The 24,704-nt window shown below is 36.5% G+C and overlaps 2 protein-coding genes across 3 annotated transcripts in view; both read right to left on the minus strand.

Annotated features, from left to right (window-relative positions):
• Positions 1-3,581: 3,581 nt before the first annotated feature.
• Positions 3,582-6,684, minus strand: LOC110426727 (uncharacterized). Of its 2 annotated transcripts, none has more exons than XM_021442019.2 (8): positions 6,459-6,684; positions 6,311-6,379; positions 6,123-6,191; positions 5,742-5,816; positions 5,585-5,653; positions 4,811-5,419; positions 4,387-4,458; positions 3,582-4,038 (listed from the first exon to the last, which is right to left on the minus strand). In XM_021442019.2, the coding sequence occupies exons 1-8, from the start codon at positions 6,573-6,575 to the stop codon at positions 3,805-3,807; spliced, it is 1,314 nt and encodes a 437-aa protein (XP_021297694.1). In that variant the 5' UTR covers positions 6,576-6,684; the 3' UTR covers positions 3,582-3,804. The 2 variants fall into 2 exon arrangements, 1 of the variants encoding a protein (XP_021297694.1); XR_002446181.2 differs by having other exon boundaries at positions 3,897-4,038; positions 4,726-5,419.
• A 488-nt stretch (positions 6,685-7,172) lies between these two features.
• The window catches only part of LOC110420323 (pleckstrin homology (PH) domain-containing protein), a 33,481-nt gene continuing 15,949 nt past the window's right edge, over positions 7,173-24,704 (minus strand). Inside the window, exons 35-64 of the mRNA XM_021433599.1 lie at positions 24,098-24,387; positions 23,874-23,958; positions 23,451-23,789; positions 22,915-23,277; positions 22,348-22,837; positions 21,807-21,970; positions 20,748-20,910; positions 20,334-20,603; positions 19,434-19,628; positions 19,266-19,308; positions 18,289-18,413; positions 17,637-18,149; positions 16,133-16,906; positions 15,934-16,007; positions 15,478-15,826; positions 15,293-15,391; positions 15,059-15,214; positions 14,578-14,759; positions 13,984-14,475; positions 13,379-13,556; positions 13,156-13,292; positions 12,001-12,127; positions 11,660-11,881; positions 11,229-11,588; positions 9,972-10,130; positions 9,601-9,882; positions 9,322-9,534; positions 9,182-9,234; positions 7,971-8,079; positions 7,173-7,765 (exon numbers count right to left, since the gene is read on the minus strand). Coding sequence (XP_021289274.1) covers positions 7,421-7,765; positions 7,971-8,079; positions 9,182-9,234; positions 9,322-9,534; positions 9,601-9,882; positions 9,972-10,130; positions 11,229-11,588; positions 11,660-11,881; positions 12,001-12,127; positions 13,156-13,292; positions 13,379-13,556; positions 13,984-14,475; positions 14,578-14,759; positions 15,059-15,214; positions 15,293-15,391; positions 15,478-15,826; positions 15,934-16,007; positions 16,133-16,906; positions 17,637-18,149; positions 18,289-18,413; positions 19,266-19,308; positions 19,434-19,628; positions 20,334-20,603; positions 20,748-20,910; positions 21,807-21,970; positions 22,348-22,837; positions 22,915-23,277; positions 23,451-23,789; positions 23,874-23,958; positions 24,098-24,387 — 7,351 coding nt within the window. The 3' untranslated portion in view covers positions 7,173-7,420. The remainder of the gene's footprint in view (positions 7,766-7,970; positions 8,080-9,181; positions 9,235-9,321; positions 9,535-9,600; positions 9,883-9,971; positions 10,131-11,228; positions 11,589-11,659; positions 11,882-12,000; positions 12,128-13,155; positions 13,293-13,378; positions 13,557-13,983; positions 14,476-14,577; positions 14,760-15,058; positions 15,215-15,292; positions 15,392-15,477; positions 15,827-15,933; positions 16,008-16,132; positions 16,907-17,636; positions 18,150-18,288; positions 18,414-19,265; positions 19,309-19,433; positions 19,629-20,333; positions 20,604-20,747; positions 20,911-21,806; positions 21,971-22,347; positions 22,838-22,914; positions 23,278-23,450; positions 23,790-23,873; positions 23,959-24,097; positions 24,388-24,704) is intronic.

The following is a 24,704-nucleotide window of genomic DNA, read 5'->3' on the forward strand; positions in this document are numbered from 1 at the left end:
CCCATGGTGGTACTACTTTGACATGATTCAGCAAACTCTACAGTGAGTTAGCCCCCTTCTTTGGCTTATGTTCTGTCCTGCACAATGAATTTCTGTGGCTGACAAAGTTCTCTCAGGATTTCAATTTTTTTTTTTGTTTTTGCTTGGCATCGGTCGGTTTAGGATAAGAAAATTGGAGTCTGTTTTCAATTGCGAGAGGGCTGTAATTAAGTCCATGCTTCATTTTCTGTTGGACTTTTCTTTCTTTCCGTATGCATTGATCTATTGAAAGTTGGAACTGCTCCACTCATTTACCATATGAATATTATTCATGCTAGTACCTAATCGTTTACCTGACCAAACACCGTCTACTTCGTGCTGATAGGATCAAAACTCCTCCACGTCATTCAGGCGTAGGCTCAGCCATCTGTCATTTTCATGTTCCCACCGTCAGTGTGGAAAACTGAAAAGCATATGACTGATGCCTTTACAAGTAACATCCAAGGAAAATCTTTCCGAGGGTATATAGCTCTATGAAAGTCCTAGTCGAAGGTAACTTGGTACACTCTTACCTTTTTCGTTAATTAAAAAAATAATTAAATGTTTTTTAGATACAATCATGTAATTAATTTAATGATTAATAAATAATCTTTTATAAAAGAAATAAATAAAATTTTAATCGTTCGATAAAAGAATTGTTATATAAATTTTTAATAGTCCAAGGCAAAATCTTAGCATATGTTTTCTTAAACAAATTAAGAAAATTTTGAGTTGATCCTATTATTGTATTGCATCCATGTGAGTGCATGTGTCTGAAGAGTTGATTTGCCTAAGAAGGGCAAAAGAAGATATAATCAGATTTGATAGAGAGAATTGAGCCGACCTGTCCTTGCTCAGTGGAAAATATAATGCCGAATCTGTTGTACCTCATGACATGGATGGTTTGGTCTTTATTCAGGTGAGGAGTAGTGAGCTTAGCTGTAGGCAAGCCAATCACCTCTCACTTCTCATGCTCACCGTTACATGTTTCTGTGGAGCAAAATTAGATCTTCTCTCTTCAAGTTTCTCTCAGGAAACAATAGTCAAGTGGGGAAGAGAAAATGCTTCTGAAAATGGAAAGAAGGAAAGGGTTTTTCGAGGTAGCCAAATGAATTATGAAGCATTGGGCCATGTTCTTCCTTGTCTATAACCAAGAAATTACCAAGGAGCATCAAACTTGCATGCCTGGAAGACATCACACTAATTAACCTGTGCACGCATAGATCAAGGACTGTGCTCTTTCCAACAAACAAACATTTTCCTTTCCTTTTTCATTATAGTTTTGAATAATTAAGCAGTGTAAATGATTTTCTGCTTGAATATTATCGGACATATTGGTATCATGAATGTGCACCTCAAATGATGCTGGTAGTGTGATTAGTGACAATGCCTTTGGGTAAGAAGAGCAGCCTTTGAAGCTGATAGGTTAGCTAAATGGCGGTGGGTTTTGTCTATTATTTGACAAATTAATTCGGGCAGGCAGCTTCCTTTTCTCCCTGATGGTGAAATTTGGGCTTATAGAAAACGATTAAAAGCTATAAAGTTGATTTTTTTATTATAATTTTTGATCCGGTGATTGAGCCTCAAAACAGGGTAGCTCTCTGCTCCTCTAGACCCCTCCAAGCCTGGCAATGAAATTCTTCGTTCTTCTTGGAAGGGAAAACATACACACAAACAAACAACCAAACAATCTCTCTCTCCGATGTCTCTGGCAAATTGAATCAACATATTGGAAGAGAAGAATGATCAATATCTATTGGTGGATACTAGTCTTTCTCTCTCCAATCACTCGAACACAATTTGAAGTCAAAAGTAGATATAACTCCGTCTCAAGGAGAATCTAGTTTCGTTTTCGTGAGGAAAATTTGATCATCTATTCATCTTCCTATACCCCATTTGCCCACCGCTTCCACACTTTCGAATTGCAGTAGTCATTGTCCTCTACTGTCACAATCAACGTAAACTAGGTCCCCCCACATATTTTCTAAATCTTTTTACCTTTAAACAATTGCTTGTTGTTCTCCATTGCTGAAACGTGTCCATTTCAACCCTCCCACACACACACCCAAAAAGAAATCCCTCACAGCCCCTTTCATTTCCGAGGCCATGCAAGCAGTGGATGGTCACCTTGAGCATGTGCTGAAAAAGAACAGATTCCGTGTGTGTGTGTCTGAAAGAGAGATTTTTTTTCAAAGATAAAAAGTATAAACACGAGTTAGGTGTATGACCTTACGTTTGATCGATCAATTTTGTCAAATTTTGCTCTAAATCTGGGTTATAAAAGCAACAAAAGTAGGCTACCTAAATCTTTTTTCTGTTCTGTAGAGATTCTTTTTGAAAGGGATATGAAAAAGTCAATGAACAAACTATCTTGAAATGCCTCAGAGGTCAATTATTTCAGAAAGTGAAGAAGAAGAAGATGATGATGATGATTAAATTACATAAGCAAGTTTAAATTTGAATTAATTTGTGTTAATTGTTAGAGTTTGTGTGTGTCTATCCATACCCAGCAGAACATAATCAATACAAACTCGACCCGAGCATGTGTGATGAACTATGAACTACGAACAGAATTATGACAAGAAGAGAGTGGCCGTCGTAACAGATATTCTCATTGAAGTTTTGGGTTCTCAATGTAATACCAAATTCAACTGAACAAAGGCATAAAAGATATTTGGGTTTTCATACTTTTGTCTTTTTACTTGATTTAATGGCCAATTTAAGATTCCGAACACAGCCAATAGCTCTAAAAAAAGGGGGGTAACACTTCCTCCAGAAATATCTGAAGAAGCTTCGAAATGATATTTTGAACTACCAGGCTAACATGACAGTGGCTGCTTACCACACTTTTCCTTCTCCATAGATAGAGGGCGCTCAAAATGGTGATACAGAATCCTTATTTGAAGTTCTATGTACCTGTCATTTTCACAAGTAAAGACCCCCACACTTGAACAAAAACTTGAAGTTTTCTGTACCCTGAATGTTCTCTAAGCAATCTGCAGCTAAGAAGCAAGAAGAAGATTAGGCAGGAAGGGCAATGACAAAACTTACAATGAAAGTGAATTGCAAGTCTCTTTCCCAACAAAAATTCCCTTACCTTTTACTTTGCTTGGTGCAAGAATAACGCAAATCCTTTTAATTCATGAATCGTGAACTAAATTATGTCGACACTTGACACTAAATTTACTTAAGTAAAAGGCTTTGTTCTGATATTACATGTAACAAACATTACTCCCAAGTGTACTAATATACAGGTTACTGCTTACGTTACTACTTTTTTGGATTTTTGTGTGGGCAGAATCTCATATGACTTATCAGCTCCCAGTAATTCGCATGAACATATTTCAATTGCTTGCAATATTATTGTTCAAGAAGCATTTGCAGAAGCTTGGGGCTCGAACCTCAGGCCCATGGCTGGACCACTTTCTAAGGGGTAGGTGACTGGCAAGACCAAGCTCCACCTTCATTTCGTTCGATATTTATTCTGTAAAAGAATGACAGTAGCACAAAAAATAGAAGCACAGAAGTTCAGAACCAGATGCAGGATTTGAATTATCATAAAATTATGGCCAAGAGAATGAGTATTAAAATTGTATGTAAGTTTACATAGATCTTATTTATCAAATAATCAAGTATACAATCCCTGAAACAACATCCATTATGATATAGTAAACTTATGTTATACAGTTACATTAACAGAGGTCTTAAGTCTTTTTTTAGCTTCGAGGTAAGAGTCAAACACTGTGCATGACTGGCATGACCCAAAGCTCAACAGAGAGCAGTAAATCAACATTCTGCGATCGGAAAAACAGAACCGATTTTATCTCCAAAGCGGTAGCACTTGATGTTAACAGAGTATGGACCCAGCTGTACGTAATTATCCTCTCCACCCATAAAGAAACACAGAGTATAGAGAGCAATTTCAAACTCTGGGCTAACTCCAACCAAAGTACTTGACACAGACTTGAGAATCCCGTTCCATTCAAACTGGATGGTAAGCAACTGTGTTTCAGAGTCCGGCTGCAAAAAGGCATAGGTAGAAGAGAAATATTAAATTTGCACAAATGGGTGTGGGTGCAGGCAATAAACAGAAATCCCTCTTCAAGGTTAATTGCAGGCATCAACGAAAAATGAAATGTTATGTTTTTCTGAGAGCTCAACCTAATACACTATCTGCACGGTCTAGAACTTCAATTTTCTTCATTAAATTAATAAAAATTGCATGTATGGCCAAAACTAAGAAAAGAGCCAAAATTCAGCAGCTGAAGCGCGCAAAGAACAGAAAAAAGTTTGGGTTGAAATTTCTTTTCCAAATTCTCTGTAATCTCAGCATGCCAATGGAACAACATTAAAGATGAACACACTTACAGTTTCCCCACGTCTTCGCGGTAATATGTAACCTTGATAATCAACTCTCCCTTTACCTTCTTCTAGGTAAAACTGGAAAATAAAATGTCACATTAGAAATACACACCTATTGAGAAAGAGATGCTCACTTTTGCATTTTTTTTTATGAAAAATGCAAATCTAATTACATGCAACCTAAAATTAACTTCAGAAACCATGAGTGTGCTAAGGTATACTTGGGACAAGGGTTGACAATGAATTACTCTAATTTATATTTAAATGCTTCCAGATCTAACCAGGCCAATGCTTCTCTTTTATTGCAACCAACAACTTCAAAAGGTTAACGAGAAACTTCTTTACCTTTTTCTTTTTGCTTCATCAGATGTAAATTGAAATGTTTGAGAAAAAGAATTACTGTATAATATCTCAGTAACAAACAAACAACCTGAAGCCAATTGTGGAAGCCAGTAACCTCTTGCTCACCATGCTGCTTGATTTCTCCAACAAAAACATGTTCGAAAGCAGAAGAGGAACCAGATGCACCACCCCGACCATAGAGATCAAACCATAGCTTTGTTATCATTCTTTTGAAATCTTGATAGTTTTCAGATACAATGCCCTTCAAAGAGAGGTACTTGTGAAGATATTTAATTGGTGCAGTTCTACTGATTTCTTCCATGAAAGCAGACTGCTCTTGTTTCTCCTCCGATGTAACAACTTCCTTACACCCAGCATTTGGGTTGTAATTATCTAAGAGAGAACAGAAACGAGAAAATGTAGGTCTTCTGAATATGTCTTCACTCACCCAGTAAAATAGACTTCCTTCTGCCATATCTGCCTTCTGGTAAACCTTTTTCCCTTCACCACAATCAATCTGATAATCCTTCCCAGGTTCCAAACGGTTTAAATCAAGTTGCCAAAGCCTGTTGCAAGCTTGTGACAAGTCAGCAAGTTCCTCTTCTGAAGGTTCTACGCTAGTACCAGTTTCAAACTCATCAGAGTATACTTGCTCACTAGGAGGTCGTTTATATCCCTGCCACTGATCCATCTGAACCTGGAAATATTTCAGTCACAAGGTTTTAGAAACAGTGATTCAAAAAGAATAAGGCTCTTATCTGATAGAGGAGAAAAAACAAGCTCAGAGCGATCCGAGATGAGTAGTACATTAGCATTGTGTCATTTTAAACTATGACGTATACAAAATAGAGTAAGAATAAACCTTGTGTGGTTGTCTTTGAGGCTTTCTGCCAACAGTTTCCCAGCCATCATTATTCTCCTTTTCTTGCTCCTGTATGCAAAGTTACAATCCTTCAGGATTATTCAGAGCACTAACAAAATAGAATTTAGTAAAGAAAAAAAAAAGACCTAGTGTGAACCTTTCTGTTCCACTCATTTTGGTTATAACCATGACGTTCGCCAGCTTCATCCTTCTCATATCCCCCATACTCAACCTGCATTAGAGATTTGTACAACTTTCAAAAACAAAATCTGTTTACATAATCAATTGAAAGGACCCCTTTCATACATCCATACATATAATCATGGGTGCATGTATAGATGCAAATTTCATGTATACAATTTACATAGTTTCACAAAAACGTGATTGATTCAAAAGAAAGAAGTAAAAACTCTTCTTCGTCTGTTTCCTAGTAAACAGATCCTCTGATTAACGGTCTTTTGCTGTGAAGTTGAGTATTAAAAAAAATGCTAAAAATAGTAAATTGAAGAATTGTACCCCTGAAAAACAAGAAATTTACCTTGTGAGGTTTCCTGGAAGGTCTTGAACCCGAAACCTCCCAGCGTTCATCCTCCTGTTGACTCTCTTCCTACAAAAGTCAATAAAATTCCCAACTTTAACAAGAACGAACAACCACTTCCATGTACTCCAATTTCAGATCCAAACGACGAAGAAATTAAAAAAAAAATTGAAATAAAAAAGGAAAACCTGTCTTCTCCGTTGTGTAGGATTATGGCCATGTGGACGATCATCATTATCTTGCTCCCCTGACACCACCTGCGAATGTTAGCAAACGCGATCAGAGCAAATGACACAAATATAAGCAATCAGATAAGGCGAAGAACTCCAAATTAACCTGGGCCCAACTGGATCTGGAGCGTTCATCTCGAGTCTCATTTTCCTCGTCGCGGCCTCCACCACCGTCGCCGCCGCCAATCGCAACGTCGATCAAACCCCTGATCAGTCCCTCCATATCTCGATGTACCTTGTAAGAGTGAAGTGCGTGAGAACCGAGCACTGAGAGTGATGTAATCTTAGAAAGCGCAAGACTATCAACTTTGCGAAGCGGAGGACGAGACCACGGGCGCGGGTAATGGCAACTTTAAGTTTGCCGACACCCTTCCACCATACACCTCCTGCCACGTGGGTGGTCCTAGGTGTCTTGGTAGTTAACTTGTGGACCCCTCTCTCGTCTTCTTCCGATACTTCTAAAATATCCTATTCATACTATCATAATCCTCTTTCGTCCCTTGTATTAATTTTTTAATTAAATAAATTCAACTTTTATCATTATTTTCAATAAAATTATAAATTTTGATTTTCAAACTTTTCAAAACATTTTTTTTGGAATAGAATTTTAATTTTATATAATATTTTGAAAAATAAAGAAAAAATTAAAATAATTTCTTCAAAAATTATTAAAAAAACCAAACAGGACAGAAAAATAATATTTTTTATATAGTCTAAAATTTATTGCACCTCTCTTTTCATTTTTTTCCTTTTAAATTTACATATAAACAAGGAAATATATTGATTTCGTATTAAAATTATTATTCTCAAACGTGCCCCATTTTAGAAACAAACAAGGAGAACTTTCTCGAAAATTCACTAATTTTATTGGTTTTGTATACACTGTAATTTTTTTTTTAACCACAGAATTTTTTTTACAGGAGAATGAATGGAGCACCCTATTTCACTATAAAAGAACACGCAATAAAATCACAACACATCAAACAGGTTCTTCCACTTGGTTTGTCCGCTAGCTCAAACCGTTTTACCTAACAGAACCTCACCTTCTGTCTCTAACAATACCAAAATTCACTGAGCTTCTGATGATTGCGGAAGCGGGAGATCATCGCGAACCCTCGTGGGCCTCCACTCGGATTCTTCTTTCCTTTCTCTTTGAGCAACAAAATGAAGAGCATCACTTTGGACTTGGTAAACATGACAACCCCATGGATATGATTCCGGTGCGGACCAAACCTTCTGCTCCTCGAACATTGTTTCCTCTGCAAGTGTTTCCGCCACACAATGTACCAAATCGGCTTCTGGCTCTGCAAAACCTGCTACAGCAACACATCCAGGAGCAGTGTATCCCTCTGGAGCTCGTGGATACCAAATTGAGACCAGAGTTGTGTAGTCATCCGGACAATTCCTCCATACCTGCAGAAACCCCATTTCCAAATGGTTAAAAACTGACGCTTTAAACTCATGAGACTAAAGTAGTTCGTCTGCGCTGGCATTGACAATGTAATGTCTAATTCATATACTTGGGACAAAAATCAGGATATTATTAACTCGCTCTTACAATCGCTAAAATACAAAGGTAGTAATAAGATCAAAGGTAATCATGTTTGATAATTCTTACCAGGTCATAACCCACAGGAAATGTAAATAGATTGTCAATGTTTCGGTAAACAGCAGCAACATTAGGAGGATGGCTCCCAATACGAGCTATGTCACCAACGGAGACATACCTGAAAAAAAGAAAAACATGATACAGCACCAAAATTAATGCAAAAGCATTCAGCAACGTAAAGTGATAATTACGATGAAGAATTGAAGATCCTAGGCCCACTCAAATAATCTGTGTTTCTTAATAGCTTTTTGTGCAAATTAATGAAGTACAAACTTCCTAAGATCTAACCCCTTTCTCCCCTTTTCTTTCTCACTTCCCACATCACTAGCCTACCAGAGCTACAATTCATCTGAAAAACAGTAGGTAATAAAGAAGCTGCTTTCTTTCAGTACTCTACAAAACATTAGAAAGTAAAACAAATTCTCAGCTTCAACCTCCCTCCAGCCCCTTGGCCACTTCAGCCTTGACACGGCTTGGCATAAGTCAAAATATTAACAGTACATAGACATCCTATTATAAGAAGCATACTGCATCAAAATTAAAGTGCAAAACAATTTTTGAGCAAAAATAATTAAAAAAAAAAAGCCATAAAATGAGTTGAATGATTAACTTTTGCTTGGCCAGTAACTGAATATTATGACCTATCACTCAACTAAAACTTATTTGGTTATTGAGTGATATATGTTAGTCCTATCACTTATAGTAACTTCTATCAGCTGGAGTTTCTAATTTTAATGATATCAGTTTCAAGCTTTAAACTTACATGTAGTTTGTAATCTAAGGTAGCCTTTGTGTGTCTGGTTCCAAATTAAAGTTTCACATCATAGTGTATCAAGTTTCAAATTTCACATCATAACTTTTGATCTTAACTAGTTACTATTAACAAAATATAATATTCTTCTTGAATTTGGAAAAAAGAAAAACTATGGTTCACTACCGATGCATGTCAACAGATGACTAATGTGTACATACATGTTAGCCCTTTGTTATAAAAATTGGTATTTTTCAAGGTTTACTACATTTGGGGTCAATATTAGTGAATGGAAAGGTGAGGCTTGTGGTCAAATCAGTACTTTCTCGATGGTGAAGACTACACATATCCATGTTGATGCATAGGAAGCCACAGCAATCAAATTCAGAGACAAGATGAAATAAGAAGAACAATACAAATTGTAAAATTTATGAGGTCAAAAATGAGCTTCAAAGAATTTAGTACTTACCCGTCTGGGCAAATGGGCCTCCAAATGCTACATACTCCACCATCATCTGCTACCTAAATAGACAAAGCATTTTTATCCCAAGACTGTGCCATGCAGTAATCTACACTCCAACAAGTAAAGTATGGTAAAGCATAAAGCACCTGTTTTCTACATAATGCACATCGACTTTTCAATTCTCTCTCACTGCTCCAGATCTTCAGAAAGTTTATACTGTGTTTAACAAATTTTGTTTCATCAGATGCAGAACTTGATGAGAGCTCCCCTGACTTGATGATGGATTTCTTAGAGGCATGCAGAGGTTTCCTGTCAGTCTCACTCCAAGCAAAATGTACATATCTCTGGCTTGAAGGAACCTGAACATGGGCAATCTTGTCATTATTGTTTACATGCCATCTTCAAAATGTATACAAAGTACCAACCTTTGGCATAATGTTGTTCATGTCAGATGAATGTGCTTTCCACATCTTACGCACTACTGAACAGATCTTAACAGCTTGCGGTTCTATCCCCTCAACTTCTTCAACACTGCACTTTATCACTCGAACAAAAGTTTCTGATCTCCTAAAATTCTTAAGATGAAGGAGCAAGTAAGAAGGCAGCTGATAACCTGCTTTTGCCAACTCCAGTGCCATGAGCTCTTCCCATGGGACATCCCACATGATCTTGCAAGGTTTTTTGTCCATCTTGTCAAGAGATGAACACTGTAGACATTGAGAAAAGACGGCATCAGAAAACAGCTAAAAATTTTCCATATGTAGGTAGTTTCATAGCTCAAGTCCCCTTCACTCACCTGCAATAGCATAACTCGCTTATTGGTCACTAAAACTATTTTCTGGTATGGTACAATAAAATGCTCTTCGTAATAATCAGACCAAGCAAATTTTGAGGGCTCTCTGAATATTTCAGTACAGCCAAAATGTCGACTTGCTTCTGCCAAATAGAGCACCATCTGGAGACAAAAACATGAAAACAATCAAATTCACAAATTTTCCAAGCAGATAGATGATGCAATAGATATTTCCATTTTTTTTCATTTTAAGATCTGAAAGTGTTAAGTGCGTAACAGATAGATGGAGCTTTATAAGCACTCTTCCATCCTCTATTTCTATTTATCAGAATGTGTGTCAACCTATTCTATGCCAATTTTGGCAAATGTCTCCTGCATGATGCATGTGCACATGTGCCAATCTTATTCTTGGTCAGCGGATGATGCCATTTCTTGGCACTTCATAGAGTAACAGGGGAAGCACATAGAGACCCATCCGTATGCTAAAATGATCACAGGTAAATAATTACCAACATTCTATAAGATTAAACTAGGACAACATGAAACTAGACTCAAAACTTTATCCAACATCGTGTGAAACATAATCATATTTAGTGACATCTCCACAGATGTTGATATAGATACCTACACATGAAGCAACACATAAAAAGTAGAACCAAACAGAATAATTATAATTATCAAAACTATTTACATTCTTTTCCTTGTGAAAGATAAATGATCCTCTTTAGAAATACATTTACTTATCTTTGCTGAAATTTCACAAGACGAAGAAGCATAAGAAACCAAAATCTCAAGTATTTTTGTTAAATGGTGTTATCCTACATCATTTGAGTTCAGAGTTTGTTGTGGCCTTATATTTAGGTATGGCTTCCCACCTATTGCCAATTGGTTATAGCTTTGCTCTTTAACATCATATCAGAGTCTTAAGTGCTTTGTTGCCTGTTATTTCTTGTCCATGCATGAGGCCTATTTGGTGTTGTAGCTAGTCTTTGGCCTACATGTGAGCGGGATTCTTAAGTGATGTTATCCCACATCAGTTGAGTTAGAGTTTATATTGACCTCGGTAGGGTCTTTCCAGCTATTGTCAATTGGCTTTAGGTTGGATGCTTACTAGTTTCTATGAATGTCGGTTTGGGTCAATGGTCAAAACATTTTGTGCATGTATATAAAAGCAACAAAAAGGAAATGATAGCTTGCTCTAAAACTTAAAACACATCTAAGGATATAACACTTTCCATCTCAAAAAGGTTATAAAGGTACCTGACCAGTAGCTTCTCTCTCAGAATACTCTCTAAGTACACCATCAGCATGAATAGCACGAGGGTTTCTAATTCTCTGGAAGGTGCTTTTGCTATTCAAAACCTCCAAACATTTGGAACAACTGGCGCCAATCCCATCAACTGTCAATGAGAAGAAATCTAATGCCCCACTCACCGGTTGAACAATAAATCCTAGGAAAGCACGCCCTATTCCATGTGCAAGTCCGAAGAGACCATTCTGTCTGGCACTTTCCACTGGTTTAGTCACAACTCCAGACACCCCAAAAGCCACACCTTGTGCAAGAGCTTCTGTTCCTTGAATGATTCCATCGCCTAGCCCAGTGATTCTCCTTGACGTTACCTACTCTTTAGTTAGAATCTTATTCTCCAGTTTTTTCTAAATAACCAAATTAATGAAATAGACAGACTTACCTGCTTTGAACGCAATTGCAGAAACTGTCCATCGGTTGAAAGCTCTGCAAATCCTTTACTCAGAGAGGCCAATGTCGAACTAGTCATACCAAGTACATCTACTGAAAATAACAAATGTAGAGGGTTATGAATTAGATCTCTCCAAATACGGTTTCCAACTGCAGAAGCTATGGAACTTCTCCGCATGAATCTGTCTTTGCGCATCACCCTCCTTAGATGCACCTATAACAAAAGGCTCAAAACAGTCAGTAGCCTGTAGAATGTCTCCTGAATAAAATGTCCTATATCTTGTTTTAGTAGGCGGAAGCATTGCAATATTTAGCAAGGTGGTGATCCCTGACCTGAATTTTAAATGCATTTCCAATAGCAGAAAGTATAGGACTCCATACACCCAAAACGCCATGAGGTCTCTGAGCTGGTGCAGTCTCTAAAGACACTTTCAACCTTACTTCTGAAACATCTATTAGGCTGAAAAGATTAAAAGAGGGAAAAGTAATTATTACATCTCAGCTAGAAACCCATAAATGATATTTCTTCTAAAACGTTAAATCTTTGATGATGTAAGATGAAATCCCCTTTGACTTATAAAGAGAAGAAATCAATGTCATCTCAACACTTTTCATTAAAGGAGAAAATCTAGTAATACTTGAACTATCATTGAATACAAGATTAATCCTTCTAATACAACAATAATGGTGCAAGAATTTCAAGTATTTCAAGTCAGCATAATGACATTCTAACATTAATTACTGGCTTGGAATGACTCATTAGTCAACTGAGAAAATGTGAAATTGTTTTAGAAGTCAGTAATGCTGACCACGTTATCAATATACCTCCAGCTATTTTGTTGATAAGGATTTCAAGAATCTCACCAAAATTCATTTTGTGAATAAAATGGGAAAGAAGGAAGAAAACAGCATTCACACATCCTAACCAAAGCCTCATACAGCATCAAGATAGTTTGCATCATTCTCTTAGGAAATAAAGCATGGATGAAAACAAGAAAAAAGAGACCCTTAGAAAATAAATTTACATAGCAATAAAAGCCAAATCAAGTTGGATATACATAAATGCATGTATGCATTTAAGTGGATGGACATGTAACACGTACATGTGTAAATGTGTGCATATATGTTATGTGTACATGCCCTTGCGTGCAGGAACACATAACCAAACAGACACGGAAAGGCGGAAAGGAAGAAAGGAAAAGTCTTATTGAAACTAAATCATGAAAATATCACAAAAATTATCAATAACTTTTTGTTATTTACCTCCCCATTGTATTTCCATTTTAAATTCAAACTAAGAAATGGTCATTGAATTGGACAGTTTTAAATAAAAATTAATAAGAAATAGCTATAAAGGTAAATTTTATCAAGGCATCACCTAGCTGGCTAGCCAACATTGTGGACTTGCCAGCACACTACTGAAATCATCCTCCTGAATCTATCAATATTACAAGTTTCTATCTGTAAAGAAGTAGAAATTATTCTTACTCAACGCGTATCTCTGGGTCAACTTCAGTGACGCTAGAACTTTGGGGAATCTGATCTAGCTGGAGATTGTTATAGAAATCAACTAATGCCCAGATGATCGGTTCATGAATATTAAGCCTCCAACACTTGTCGGTCACCTATCAAGTGAAAAGTGGTACTGAACATCAATTACACTATTATCTAAAAGAATACAGTAAAGCCAAACCCTAATATAAAGCATTACCCGTATATATACATATGGATAGACCTGGATGCCATCAGTGTTTGCATTTCGCATTGTAATAGTCATCTTACATACAGGATGATGAATATCGCTCATCTGTTCAGGTGCCAAGAGCACTGGCATTAATGTTAGAGGAAGCTGATTGTCAATCTGCAAATGGCCCATTATGAGCTTGAACCTGGCAGAAAGGAATACAATTTCTTAGCTTGTCCATCTGAAGCACCAAGAAAGATAACTAATAGAAGATGGGCATTTAATCCTAAGATCCAGTATATATTTGCAAGATATTGCTATTTTAAAAATGTTGGAAATGACAAAATGCCAAAAGTAAAGGTGTATAAATAGGAACTTGAAGCAAGAAAAAGAACGGCTTTTGAAATTCCATCTAGCTCAAAATACGAGTGATAGAAGAATTAAAGCATGCCACTACTGCAGAAAAGCACAATAATATGTTTTAATTTTCAATACATAGCAGGATATATTCTAAATACTGTGCATTATCAGAAGCATTACACAATAACCAAGAACAAAAGGCTAAAAACGAGATCATGCCAATTATTTAAAAGATAAAAATAAAAAATCTGTAAAATGGAAGGTGCTCTAACCTGCTGGTAGTTCCACCATCATAGCCAGTAGAATATGATATAAAGACTCTGTCCAGGTACAAGTAAAAGAGCTCTTTTGGCATGTGGTCCACAACAGATACCCCAACAACTCCCAACTCAATGATGATTTCTACAGGTGTGACATTGATCTGTGGCTTTTCAGCAGATGTCAGAGGCCTTGCATCTTCATGTGAACTCACCTTCCATGTCTGATCATCTGTGAACCTAACAACTTTGATGTTACCTGTTTCAAAAACATGCAACTGCATTCCAAGTTCTTCACCTGAAGAAAATTGCCCAGCCCTTGCCAGATCAACTTTCAAGAGTTGGTTATTGAAATCTCCATCAATTTTAGCATCAATGAGTTTCTGTCCATATGGATCTTCCCAAGAAAAATTTGTAGTTGAAAGAGACCCTAAACTTATCCATGGATCCTCACCAAATCCAGATTGGCGAATGCATATTGTTTTGATGGTGGTTCTATTCTCAATCCTGTTTATTTATGCTTTGACAAGTCAATTGACACACCAAAATAAACACATGTACTGCATCACAACAGAATACTTAATATCTATGAATTAATGTATAACTTACCTGACAGGACCTTTAGTTGATCCAAGGCGGAATACCACTATAAAACGTGATCCTTCTTCATAGCCACGTATTTCTACTTTCAAAAAGGTCCTTGTAGCATTGTGGCGCCTTAAAACCAATGTGATAGTATCCTCTTTCACTATTTGAACAGGAAATGACCACTCTGTATCTTCTAGTTGGACCTAGAAATTTCAATAAATCTATTATAAGATAACATAAATTTGATGCATCATTGTTTTGTATTAAACATACATAGCTTGCAAACAACAAGAAGCCCAAAACCATGACAATAATAAATAGCAAAAACCCAGTGGGCAAAATTGTAGACCTTTTTGTCATCAGGAGGAGGCAAAACAAATGTGCAATTTTAATCTAGAAATCCAGGGATGCTCAACATGAAATGCAATCGGCATAAAATATTGTGTCATATCTCAAGGCTTACAGAAAAATTCATGGATAAAGGTTTATGCAATTCACTGACCTGAAGTTTATCCGTTCCACCATTCTCATTATGTACAAAGGAGATTCTTGAATCAGATGCACGAAGAACCTTGGGCTCATCTTCACTGCTTAACTTGATGTATATATCCCGACCAAGTCTGTTAGTAAAGGTCATGTATGGACGGACAGTAATCACCTACAAAGATTACAATCAATCAGCTGCTTATATTACTGATAAGATATACATTTGTAGAGCACTGAGAACTATAGCCACCTTTGTAGGGACAGACTGATAAGGACAGGGCTTTGCAGAAATAAAAAGCCGCATGCATTTACCATCAGCATTATAAGCATAGAGATCCACAGATCCATCCTGTCGTTCAGGCAAAAGGAAGGTACTTAGCAAAAATATTCTTTTAAGAAAAGATGGCTTCTAATCATGATATGTATAAGATCTACCATGTCACCAAGGGGAGAAAGATCTTTAACAGGTCCAAAGTGCTCATTGCTAGACTCAGAAAGTGATACAGAGAGGCCCAGAAAGTTAAAGTTCAAAGCAGAGGCAATTGTATGACCACCGTACATTTCCTCATCCATTATTTCATCAACGATGCCTTCATTTTTCCTTTTAGAATGAAGTGGAAAACCAATCTTCCTCTTGTTTTTTTTCCCTCCAACGTCAACAAGCCTGTATGTAAGTGGTGGGCATCTGGAAACTGAAAACCAGTAAGGAGCATAAACTCTGATGGTTTTTGCCATCATTGTTTGTTCTTTTTCATAATTTTGTTCAATAATGAGATGAACAATCCTGCATACATCATAAAAGATAAAGGTATCAGAAAACAAGAGACTTTGCTTTAACAAATTCAACAGACTTGATTTTTTTTTTTAAGGTAACGCAGCACATAATTAAACCTTCCAGAAATTGAACTTCTTAAGCTTATTGTTTTGGATGGAATTTCACGAGGATGAGATATCAATACAGCTTCCTGTAATCAGTAAAAAAATAAATAAGTAAACAAACAAAATACAATGGAATAGACAGATTTAATTTGCAATTTAATAAGCATTATAACAGTAAAATAGAAAATATTGGATTAGCTTAAAATCTCACATGTATTGGCAGCCATCCTCTCTGTGGAAGTAGTGAGAAGAATAAAGGATTACATGTATCAGCATTATAAATATTTACAGTTCTTCCAGGGAAAAATATTCCTCTGGAGCAGGCAATAAAATGACCACTTGCTCGCATCTCAAGGATAGAATATTCCGCTGTAAGAGGAAGATAGTTGGTGATAGATAACGGGGATTTGATCACAAGACTCCAGTCCATGATAGGATCAGATCGGATGTCCTTTGAAATCTTGGTCGCTTGTATGCTTAAACAAAACCATAGTCTATGTGAAGAAGCATTCGAAGAGGTCTCACTTAGCTGGGTGCAGCACAACAATTCCTCAGACTCAGTGAGAGCTGATACATATATCTCAGATATGCTGTTAGGTTTTCCAGAAATGTCCAGTCGACCAGGCTTTCCAAGCACATAACTCCAAGAATACTTATCAGAACCATCAAGATTTGAAGGCCGCAACTGAAACACAAATAATCCAGATTGAGTCAAGGCTGTTAAGGGAAGAGGCACTCTATCACCAGGTTTCAATTGACCCACAAATATCTCCTTTGGATCGAATGATATTTGTTTTCTGTTCCTGATCCATTTCCTTTGCCTCACAGAATTTGAAAATATTAGGGAATCATCAGACTCAGGCCATTTTAGGCTTTCTAAATCTGGAGCATAAACCCATCCAGCTGTCGTATTAGTAGATGACGTATCCAAATGCCAATCATCTATCCATTCCCAACCTGATGGTAACTCAACTCCAGAAGTTGCCTGCATGGTTGGGGAGGAGTAAAAAACCAGTATAGACTTCCAAACAGAGAGTTTAGATCTCCAAAACACATTGTTTACTTTAGCTTCAAATATGCCAAAATCAAGTGGTGCCCAATATTTAGAGGATTTCAATTAAGTTCTTGAACTTTGAGAACACATTTTTCCAGGTCCAAAAGGATAAACAGGCTCAAAAGCATGTAAATATGAAAAAAGTGCTACTACACAACAAACATAAAGACTACCCAGTATCAAAAAGTTAAAACAGAAATCTTATTTATGTATTACCAGAGCACGAAGTAGACAAGTTTATCCGTGGGCAATTTGTACCCATATTATCCAGGATGAGTGCACAATCTACGTAACTGGAAGGGGTTCAGAAAGAAAAATGTATTGCATGTTCACAGAATTAGACACAAAAGCAATTAAAATTTGAGGAAAAAAATTAAGTGATAATTTCCAAAAGATAGGTGCCTGCAGTAACACAAAGGAATTGTGTTCCAAAATAAAAGCAGTGCCGAAGACTAGGGGTCAAAAATCATGTAGGTTGAGGCAATGGGTGAAGAAGACATGATGCTTATGATCCAAAAATTCTACCATAGTTAGAGCTTTTTAAACAGAATCTTCATATTAAAACAATAAAGTACTTTAATATGTGAATTACAAAACTAGTAATGCTGCACAATGTGTCACTGCTACTGAAAGCTAAGAGACGATTTATGTTAATGCCTACCTGCTGAAAGCCACCACCATAAGTTTGATCTTGATTCAGTTGAACATTGCTGCCAACCCACCCAATATCTGGATCATACATTTCAGTTTCAAATAACTCATCTGTCTGAGTTCTACAATCAACTTGTAAACCTTCAGGCATGCTTACATCAGTAGGTGGCTCCATCATCTCACTGGAAGCTTTGCGCACAAGACACAAATCAAGGATAAAATCCGTGTTGTTATGTACAGACACAAAGGACCTAATATTTACATATCTGTTGCCATCCTTCACACTAACTTCACTAGCAACAACATAATTGCCTAAGCGCCAACAAGCAGCTGGTGCAGCATAGTTCAGCCGCACTGTAGTCCAAGGTCCCTCCATGCTAGGACTTAACTGAATAAATCCAGATTTTCCGCCACCAATAAAGAGTTCATTCCTCTCATCAACATTAGGTTTAGGTGACAGAATTATAGCACATCTTAATTTCCCACTTGACTTCTTGTCACTACCATCTGCTTGAGTTGTATTCTGCAAGAAACAATCCATTTACGCATCTCACTGTTAACAAATGCTTTTAGTATTTCCATGTTGGGCTAGCAAATTCACTTCCCAACGCTACAAAAAAGATTATTTCTTTAAATTATAAAATACAAATTATCACATTTACCATAGATGTTGCCAAGGATAAGTCCATCCACATTAAGCTGTTATTGTAATCATACTTTTGGGAATCATCTGGAACATAGATGGCTATCTGATTCAAGGGAGCTGAAAAAAATCCGATTGCATCACCTGTAAAAGATACAGGCATTAGGAGATTATCTGCTTCCTTAAATTATTGCCTCATGAATGGATTTGGTAATACTCTTCAAAAAAATTGATTTGGTAATTAAGCCATCAATGCTATTCACAGAAATCTTTAACGGTCATGTTGAGGTTTTTCTGCTCCTTTTACTCTATTATTTTAAAGTAGATTGTTACAAAGAAACAGGATAAGAGTTGCTTAGGACTTCGGTTAAACTTAATTAGTGTTATTATTATAACGATGTGCTAATCAGTTGCCAAATAAACAAAACTTTGCTAAATATTACCTCTATCTAGACCCCGGGACTACTAATAATTTTGTTCTCTTTCTTACTGTAACGCTAGCATGAGGCATCGATTCAAAATTGCAATCACCTTACTTCGTCAAAGAAAACAGACAGGTTGCATTTTATTTAAAGTATTATGCATCAGCATTGTTTGAATATAAGCTCATTCTAAATTTGTATCAACCAAACAAATAATTATACTCCTCTATACAACTAATTCCTGCAAACCAAAAAAACCGCTATATTGCATATAGAAGCTTGAGTTCACCGGTTGTAGAAACAAGTATTACTCTCTCAAAATAAAACAGTAGGCTAAAGGAGACCTGAAGCAAGTGGTATACAACTTTACATATTAAATATACCACTACTCTCAAATCCTTGGTCAGCATACATATCACATTTCTGATAGTTTTGTCAGACATAAATTCAAATGCAAGAACATTAAAATTTAAGAGTTCTTTATAACAGCTCAAAAATCTAAAATATTATAGAAGCCTGTAGAAGGTAAGTTATTGACTAGCAGAATGAGTAGATTGGCATGTACATCTAGTACCTTTTCCCATGTCAGTAACAATTAGCTCCACCGTGTAGGAGATCTGGGCAAATTGAGCATCACAATAATATTATGGAATATGCAAACAAGGAAACCAAAAGAAGAAAAGCAAAAGACAGAGAAATTAGAACAGGGTTCATTAAAGAAACACAAAATCATTCTACGTACTGGAGAGTCAACTTTAAAGAAAAATATTTCATTCCAGTCAACCAATTCAATATCGGAAGAAAAGTGACTTGAGATGCGTCCACATGTGCGTGCACTTTGTTGATGAAGCAGTGATTCACTTGGAAGGCTATTGTCAGGAGAAAGGCGCACAGCTACAGTATACTGGGGAGAAGTCAACCCTTCAACTCTGGGGAACTGCATCAGAAAGGCATGCCAATAGACCATGAAAATGAACAACGTATTTGTCACGTTATAGCAAATAAGGAAGTGGATCAACTATCAAAAATAATAGATTAGTGAAGTCTAAATTGTTTCACACACTAGTTCCATTTCCTTTCTACCATTATTGCTTAAAACACCCAGATGGTCATCCTGTTTTGAAAGACACATACACACCACATAAAACATCAGAAACTTAAAAGATCAAAAACCAAACAATGTTGGACCTCAAAAAGAGGTCCAATAGTAACAATTAAATACCAAAAATAAGATTGATGACGACACCCATAACAATTCTCACCAATTTTATAGATTAACATGATGCCCACTACCTAAAACTAAAGAAAAAATTAATTAAAAAAATAAATAAATAAACATCGTCTTTATCCTACATAGGCTTCTAAAAATCAGTTCAACAACTACGGATCATATATTTCTAGTTTCTTGACATTATTACCTAAGTCAAAGAAGTCCAGACATTGCAAAAGCAAGCCAATCACTTACTCAACAAGGTTAACCAAAAGAATAGGAAAATCAAATTTTACTTAAAACGCGGATTTCTCTATTTCTAAAAATATTCGTTCTTCACAAAAGCTCATAAATCAAACGCAAAGATGGGTATAGAGGACAAAGAAAGTGATATCCTCTATAAAAAGGGTGAAAGAGATCAAGAGATTATACCATTGCATCTGCTATAACGACTGCCACCATTGTTCTAACTTTCCTGCATATCTTTCCTTTCAAGTGTGAGTCCAACATATTTTTTGAAACAGGCACTTTTATAGGCTTCATATTCCCAGATGGCATTCTAATAGTATCTGAGAACCCTCCCATCTCAGTGGTTCGAATAAAAATGTCCTGACCAAGTTTATTTTGTGGGATGATGTAATAACTTCTCTTGGGATGGACATCAACAATAGATCTTGTAGCATAAGTTGAAAAAAATGCTTCCTATTTAAAGCATTGTAAAGGAGAGTTAAGAAGTTTTCAACATAAAAAACGTATAAAAGGAAAATAACAAAACAAAAGTGAAAGAGATAAGAGATAAAAAATAGCACATTCAAATCAACCCATAAGCTTGAATAATCATATTACCGGTCTTTTATAATATTGATGAACATCACTAAGATTATTCCAGCTTGCATAAGCTTGAATAATCATATTAGCATTAGACACAGACATATTCAAGTTGAGATCCCTCGTGGAGGTGAAACGTAACTGAGAAGCTGCACCAGGGGCATTGGGATCATACTGGTATCTGTACATTACCATAGATTAGGGGCCAGAAAAGTTAATGCAAAACACTTAAAAAAGGGTTGAGAAAAGTAGGAAAAGCAAATGAAAGTTAAAATAGAGGTAACAAGAAACCAAGTATTTCATAACTACATGACTGCATAAAGGACCATATATCTTAGGGGGAAAGGAAGGGGAAGACAGAGAGAGAAGTCCACAATGTCAGCTAAGCAATATGAAATATCAGAATTTCTATTACCCAAAAAAAAGCTCAGCTAACTATGGCTCAGTTTAGTTGATGCTTTTGCTATTTGCCCTTTTCTTTTATTCACCTTTGTTTTTTGCTTTTTCCTTTCTATTCATTTTTTAAAAGGAAAACACAAAAAGCAAATAGCAAAAGTATTAACCAAACGAACCGAAAAAGTATTAAAATTTCAGGCTTTCAACCTTCAAAACCTCAGTTTACTCGAAGCTATTACCCAAATAAGATATCAAAAGAGAATACAAAGTTTTCAACGATACATGCTAAGCATAAGTTCTTTTCCAACTGCAGCATGAAAGTTCTATAGAGTTTGAAATATTTTATCATTGCTATAATCAGTTTGCATTAAGAAACCAACATTCCAAACCAACATTATGCAAATATTAAACTTCTGAAAAGCTATATAAATAAAATAGAAAACTCAAAGTTTAGTTCAAAGGGAAATTTGTTAAGCATCAGTTTTCTTAATTCTAGAATAGACATTTTCTTAATTCTACAATGGACTAAGAATCGACCAGTTGCTATCATATTAACAGCTAGATAAAACACAGAGGCCGATAGCTACTCTGTTTTTAATAGATGAACTAACCATGCCAAAAGAAACGAGGGGTGCCAACCACAAGTATAACATTTCTTTAGATGCATCATAAAATAATTACCTTAAAAACCCATCCACTGGCTCAACAATCGGCTCCCATGATTCATATTTATCATTATATGATCTGGCAGCCAAAGAGAAGCTAACAGTAGAATTTGAATAGTCAGGTCTTCCATGTAAACTGAAGGATATTCCACTCAATGATATATTAAACAATGGAACCATCTGCAACATGCCAAATATAAAACTGTTGGAATTAACAAAGAGCAAACAGCTACCAGATTTTTTGGGTTTTAGTTGTAAAAGGTAAGTATAAATACAACCTGAGAAGTGATGGTTTTAGAAAACTAGAAATACAGCCCAGAAAATTTCAGAGAGAGAAAAAAGAATACCCACAGATCACTACAAACAATCTTAAATCTTAGAAGAAAAAGATGCTGCTATAGCTATAAATAATCAATGCACCATAACTGGTAATGACTAGACATATTCCTTCTGATCCATAATTAAAAACAATTATACTTCTTCATGTACTTTCAAAAGCAACTTATAACCATAATGTGCCCAAACACCATAGAGGAATCACAGAATAAAATACTCACCAGGCCACCATAATCATCAAAAAGGGCTGCAGAAAAGGTCCCTATTTCTGCATCAACAACGGTCTCATCTGAACCACTCTGTAAATATGGATCTGCCAGCTTTAAAGCAAACCTTCTTGGAGGTTTTCTGGAACCACCACGGACAACAAAAGTTCCCAACTCATTAGCAACAGCCCAAATGCTAAATGGTTCTGTACCAAATTTGGCATCTGATGTGTCCCAAACACTTTCTTCCAGAAATTGATCTCCAGTTACCATATCACTGCGGATGCATCTTAATGTGAAAAAATCTTGCAGCTTTGGTGGGCCCTTATGTGCAACACAACCTAAAGCAACATAACCTGGAGGAGCTTGGGGCAACCAAAAAGAGATACTCTCTGTTCCTCTCTGTTTCTTAACCTGTCCAACAAGCTGGAAGCTTAAAGGAGATTTGAAGAGCTCTTCATCTCCGCCGTCATGAAGAACAATGCATGTATTTGGAGGCTCGTACCTGACCCATAGAAAATTAAGAACAATTAATGTTTAATGGATTAAATCAAGGTATATCAGGAATAAATCTATACTTACCCTTGAACAGCAATATCACCAAAATACACCATTCCTTGAGGGACCACTGGACGCCATATTGATAGTTGCTTCCTTGAGCTTGAACCTCTATTCCACCACACCAACCTAAAACTAGCAACAGCTTCAAAACGCCGACCAGAATTTACAACAGTTGAACTTTCTGACCACTGATTGTGGGTGTGACCAGATGCAGAAGCTTGGATATCTGAACTTACAGATGCTTTTGGATAGACTTCGGAAGACCCAATCATCACATGACGTAATTCATATGCTCTAGCTAACAAGCTGAAAGTTGTGGGTTCTGCTGGCAAGAAGGTACCAAGGGAATTATCCACGCGCCAAAATGCCAGAGTGCTTGGGTATCTGCAATTACACATTGTTTTTGGGAAATAAATAATGTCATCAGAAAACTTAGTTTACATAACAATATTCCACACATCTACTAGCAATCCGTGAAGCATAAACACAAATGCACCCACAGGCATACACAAACAACTGAATTCATAATAAAGATGGAGCTTTATAATTTCACATACAGATTGGTATCAGTGATGGTAATGCAATCCCTGAGTGAACAAGGAGAAACAAAAGAAGCCAAGATGCAGAAAGTAGAAGATGGTGATGGTCGCAATTTTCCAGGGGAAACCACACAGCCCAATGCAACATAACCTTCAGGTGCTTCAGGGAACCAAACAGAGCAGCTGCTTTCTCCATCACCAAGCATACCATAAGACAATGAATTGGATTTAACTTCACCTACATCAGAGATGCCTCCAGAATCTAAAGGTGGCCAAATTCGTTTAAAAGATACAGGTCTCTTAACTGGCACATAGTTGGTGTTTACAGCAAGAACCCCTTTTGTAGGTGGTTTGTCCCTGTCAAGTGAAAACCATCAGTATCAAAGCACAGAAACAAGTACAATTACTTTCAAATAAAGACATGGTTATGACTCCACTGACCCTGGTGTCAGATAGTCGCCAAGAACTGCAAAACCGACAGGTGCACGAGCTCTCCAAAAGGCATATATCTGGTCATTGTTAGAATCTGTAAAGCACACTTAGGCCATAAGTCAACCATGCAAAACTTCTAACAAATTCATTAATACATACATATATATATATATTATATAAAAGGCGCCAGGTGTGGGCAGGGCAACAAAGAAACCAAGTGTATCTTAGCATACTTATAATTTTTCCAACTCTGTCAAACTGAGAGCAAACGACAGTCATTTCCTTTGAGGCTGTCCTTAAAAAGGCCAAAATATCTTCTTCAACTGCTAAAAACAATCTCAGGATGCTGAATGAAAAATTCATGAATATGTCTGAAACAGCTAAATGAATATTTGTCTTTCCAGAAGCATTCGAATACTTGATGGACGTGTCAAAAGGCTCCAAAATTCTGATTCCATTACTCTCCATTGTCAAGCCGAGGGCATTTACAGACATCTCAACAGTATCACCTTTCAGAACAAGCCTACAGAAACAAACCAGCATCAGAAATCAACTGTCATACTGTCAAGAGTTCATGTTACACTTCTGTTCTTGAGATTATCCGGCAGAAAATTTATACAACACAAATCATAGCAAGTGTATGTAGAATATATGATACTATTAGTCGGCATTATCTTCCAACAATCAAGGACGTAAATAACTTCAATTTTCTTTTGATTGAGCAAAAAAAAAATAACTTACTTGAAAATGGTATCATAAAAAACAATAGATATATCCGGAATTTCAAAATATAAACAAATCTATGGATAGTGAAAAAATAGACCTACTGAGAAGCAAGAA

This window comes from Theobroma umbraticum, unplaced genomic scaffold (assembly GCF_002168275.2).
Source record: "Theobroma umbraticum cultivar Fairchild unplaced genomic scaffold, ASM216827v3 scaffold_30.0, whole genome shotgun sequence".
Lineage (NCBI taxonomy): Eukaryota > Viridiplantae > Streptophyta > Magnoliopsida > Malvales > Malvaceae > Theobroma > Theobroma umbraticum.

Excerpts from the sequence above, each read along its gene's own strand:
- LOC110426727 (XM_021442019.2), bottom strand. The coding sequence starts at position 6,575 with ATGGAGGGACTGATCAGGGGTTTGATCGACGTTGCGATTGGCGGCGGC. Across the intron at positions 5,817-6,122 it reads CTTCCAGGAAACCTCACAAG|GTTGAGTATGGGGGATATGA; the intron begins GTAAATTTCTTG and ends TCTCTAATGCAG. Across the intron at positions 5,654-5,741 it reads AAAATGAGTGGAACAGAAAG|GAGCAAGAAAAGGAGAATAA; the intron begins GTTCACACTAGG and ends CTTTGCATACAG.